General features: G+C 45.4%; 1 protein-coding gene across 1 annotated transcript; it reads left to right on the top strand.

Annotated features, from left to right (window-relative positions):
• Positions 1-2337: 2337 nt before the first annotated feature.
• Positions 2338-3504, top strand: LOC142491202 (olfactory receptor 52D1-like). Its single transcript, XM_075593471.1, has one exon. The coding sequence runs from the start codon at positions 2350-2352 to the stop codon at positions 3322-3324; it is 975 nt and encodes a 324-aa protein (XP_075449586.1). The 5' UTR covers positions 2338-2349; the 3' UTR covers positions 3325-3504.
• Positions 3505-3837: the final 333 nt, after the last annotated feature.

Here is a 3837-nt window from a genome sequence, read left to right on the forward strand (position 1 = left end):
ATATTACTGTCCAGTAAATACTGTTACATATACCCTTGTGTGCAATTACTGATTGTATTGTTTTGGGAGGGGCAATCCCACTGTGTGAGGATCCTTCCCAGGTGGAGGCACTGTTAGTATATTCATTACACACACCCCAGGCTCCAAGTGGCGGAGGATGAGGCCTCCTGTTTGCTACTCAGGTAATAGCAGCACACGTGGTCATCCTAGACATGGGGGGGGGAAGGGGGCTACATATATATATATATATATATATATATATATATATATATATATATATATATATATATATATATATATATATATATATATTCAGTGGTTGACAAATCACCAAAAAATCTACTCGCCACACAAAAAAATCTACTCGCCACCTAGTACCAAACGTGTGCTGCTTGGGCCAATATTTACTCGCCCGGGGGTTAAATCCACTTGCCCGGGGCGAGCAAATGTATAGGTTTGTCGAACACTGTATATATATATATATATATATATATATATATATATATATATATATATATATATATATATATATATAATCCACAGAAGCAGCCGGCACTCCACTTGCAAGTAGAAAAAATTTGGTGCTTGTCCCATAAAGCAATAATAAACCATACGATCTCGTGCTTCAAACGGTATCGTATGTTATATATATAGTCTCTGCGGACCCCAACGTGGGTCCGAACCGCTTTACAGGAACCGCAGCGTCCGCTGAGTCCCTAACTAACACTTGGTACTAACGTGACAGGAACCCTAACCTAGGGCCTGTCCCTGTAGTACAGCAACCTGTAGTGGCTTGGGGAACTCCTATGGCCGGCAGGGGGTAATGACCTGTCCCACTCCTCTAACTACCCAAGTCCCTTCAGCCTCACTACTTTCTAACTAGTCCCAGCGTCTACAGCAGCAAGCTGTAGCTCACTGGAGGCTGCAGCCAACGTGCTGCGCAACAAGGTGCCTGCCTGTCAGACCTCACAGCACTGCCCGCTGTGACTCTGACAAGGCAGCACTCCAAACTAGGGGCCGCGTCCCTCTCTAGGACCTCCCTAAGCAGTTACCCACTCAACTAGTGGGGAGTTGGGGCCTACCTGGAGTGTAGGTACCTATATGGGGCAGAAGCTGCACTCGCTCCCCGCACCCTTCCTTCCCTACAGCTCCCTGACTCCAACTCTCTTAACTGCGGACTTCCAACTACTGGAGTGACAGGGTCCCTTACTCTAAGGCAGTCCCTGGCAACACTCCTATCATAGGGTAACTCAGAGCTATCTTGGACCAAGGGGGTGCTGGCCTAATACAGGGGAGTCCCTCTCTCCTGCACCCTACCTCCTTCCCTTGTCTGCTCATTCCTCTGACTTTGCTCTGACTGACTACGCAGCTCTCTGCCCGCGAAATGTATCCAATATATCCAGGGCAGTCCTGCAGCCCTATTGGCTCCTATGAAGCACCTGGTGCCTCCCTCGCTAAGCACTATGGGAATTGTAGTCCCGGGGCACTTACAATAACATTGGGGCCGCTTGCGCGCCTTCCCTCTGCCTACACTAACTCCTAATGGCCGCCGCAACCTCTCACTAGCTATCCCTACTCTCGTGCGACTCTCCTGCGCCTTCCCTGCCCTCACGCAACTGTTCCCTGCCTCTCGCAGCCTCCCTGCGCATGCTCGAGCTATCTGGGCCACCGGGGGCCTACTGCGCATGCGCGAACTGAAGCGCAATGGCGGCGCCCTATCCGCCCGGCTCCGGGAGCACCGGGAGCCCTGAGACGCGCGTGCGGCCTTGGCAACCGGCCACATGCGTCCCCGGCAACCCCCGAGCCGGGACCTGACTGCCCTCTCCCCTGCCATCGCCGAACGGAGCCGCCATTGGACGCGGCGGCCCCCGCGATCGGCAGGCAGGTGAAGGGGATGCTGGAGTGCTGGGGAGACCTGGCTACATATATATATATACATGATTCAGACAATTACACTGCATTCTAATGACATTCTGACTTTGATAACAGAATAATTCATTACCATATAATTATTGCTAAATTGGATTTCTTACAAACCACGCCCCTTTCAATCATGCGTAATCCAAATACAATGGTGTCTGCTCGCCCTGAAGCGTTGTGTGTCGCGCTGCTACTCACCGGCGGGAGCACTAACGTCTGCTACATCTGTATAACACCATGTATACTCCAAAAGAGTCAATCATTTTCTTTTTTAAATACACTGCATTAAAGTGCCATCAAAGAAAACCCATTTTTAGATATGTTGGCAACATGAAACAAAACAATATGTGATTTTAGAGGGAACCAAAAAACTAATTTCCATGTTTTCTTTTCCTTTTATAGGAGCCGATATCCCAGAGAGCAATAACAATGGAAAATTCCACGTACCCGCATCCTTCCATGCTCAGAATGATTGGCTTTGGTGAAATGACAGCAGTAAAATATCTGTACAGTATCATAGCATTGGTTGGCTATGTGATGATTATCCTTTCCAATGGTGCAGTGATCACTGCTGTAGCGTTACACAGAGGTTTGCAAGAGCCGATGTATATCTTCATTTGTGCGCTGTGTATAAATGGACTCTACGGCAGCACTGCTTTCTTCCCCAGTCTAATTGCCAATCTACTTTCAGAAATACAAACAGTTTCTTACATTGGCTGCTTGACTCAAGTGTTTTGCATTCATACTTACATGGGATGTGAACTAACCATATTAGCAGTTATGGCGTTTGATCGCTATGTATGTATCTGTAACCCTCTAAGATATAACAGCATTATGTTCCTAACCACAGTTTTCAAACTGATTGCTGCAGCCTGGTTGTATGGTATTTTACCATTTACCATACAATTTATATTGACCATTAGGCTTCCTCTGTGTGGCTCAGTCATAGAGAAGATTTACTGTGACAACTGGTCTATAGTAAAACTCTCCTGCATTAATACAGCAGTGAACAATATCTATGGCCTCTTCATCACTGCGATAGTGATTGTGTTGATGCCAGTGCTGATATTGTACTCTTATATACAGATTCTGAGAGTGTGTGCCAAAGCCTCAGAAGATACAAGAGCCAAAGCCTGGCAGACCTGCACTCCTCATCTGATAACCCTCATCAACTTTGTTGCTGATGTACTTTTTGAGATACTCCTTCACCGTTTTAAATCTACCATATTACCATATGAACTGAGGATAGTCATGTCAGTGCAGTTCCTTGTGGTGCAACCACTACTGAATCCTCTTGCCTATGGACTGAAAATGAAGGAAATAAGAGTGAAGGTAGCTCAGTTCCTGCGTCCAAAACGCATCACAGCACAGAGTATGAATACAAGAAATGTATGGACACTCTGATTTTTAAAAATGTATTCAGACCAACATGGCCCGAGTAGAACTAGTAAATGCAGTTACATTATATCTATGGATGCAGTAGACCCTGAGCTGATGGGTTGCCACTTTGTCATATGTCCCCTCATGTATCAGTTCTATCTACAGTGTTTCTATATTTCACGCCTCCTTCCTGTCCGCCCTGCTTCCTGTCCGCTCTGCATGTAGCTATGCCTAATACTCGGAGCATTTAATGGTACTTTAACAAACTACAGTATGTTGAAATTAATAAATATCCAGAATATTACAATATAATGCAACTCAATGTAATATTCACAAATAATCAAGAAATGTAAAAATATGTCTATTGGGCCTATGCTCTAAGCGTTCATAAGCCACTTATCTAGCACTTATCGGCCAAAATGTCAACCACAATGCTGTAAGTGTCGATAGTGGGTGATAAAAGACTGAATTGCCAAAATTTTGAGCCTTAAAAAAATAAAAAATAAATCACAGTGTGAGCGGTGATGTATGTATATA

This window comes from Ascaphus truei, chromosome 3 (genome assembly GCF_040206685.1).
Source record: "Ascaphus truei isolate aAscTru1 chromosome 3, aAscTru1.hap1, whole genome shotgun sequence".
Classification (NCBI taxonomy): Eukaryota; Metazoa; Chordata; class Amphibia; order Anura; family Ascaphidae; genus Ascaphus; species Ascaphus truei.

Excerpts from the sequence above, each read along its gene's own strand:
- LOC142491202 (XM_075593471.1), top strand. The coding sequence starts at position 2,350 with ATGGAAAATTCCACGTACCCGCATCCTTCCATGCTCAGAATGATTGGC.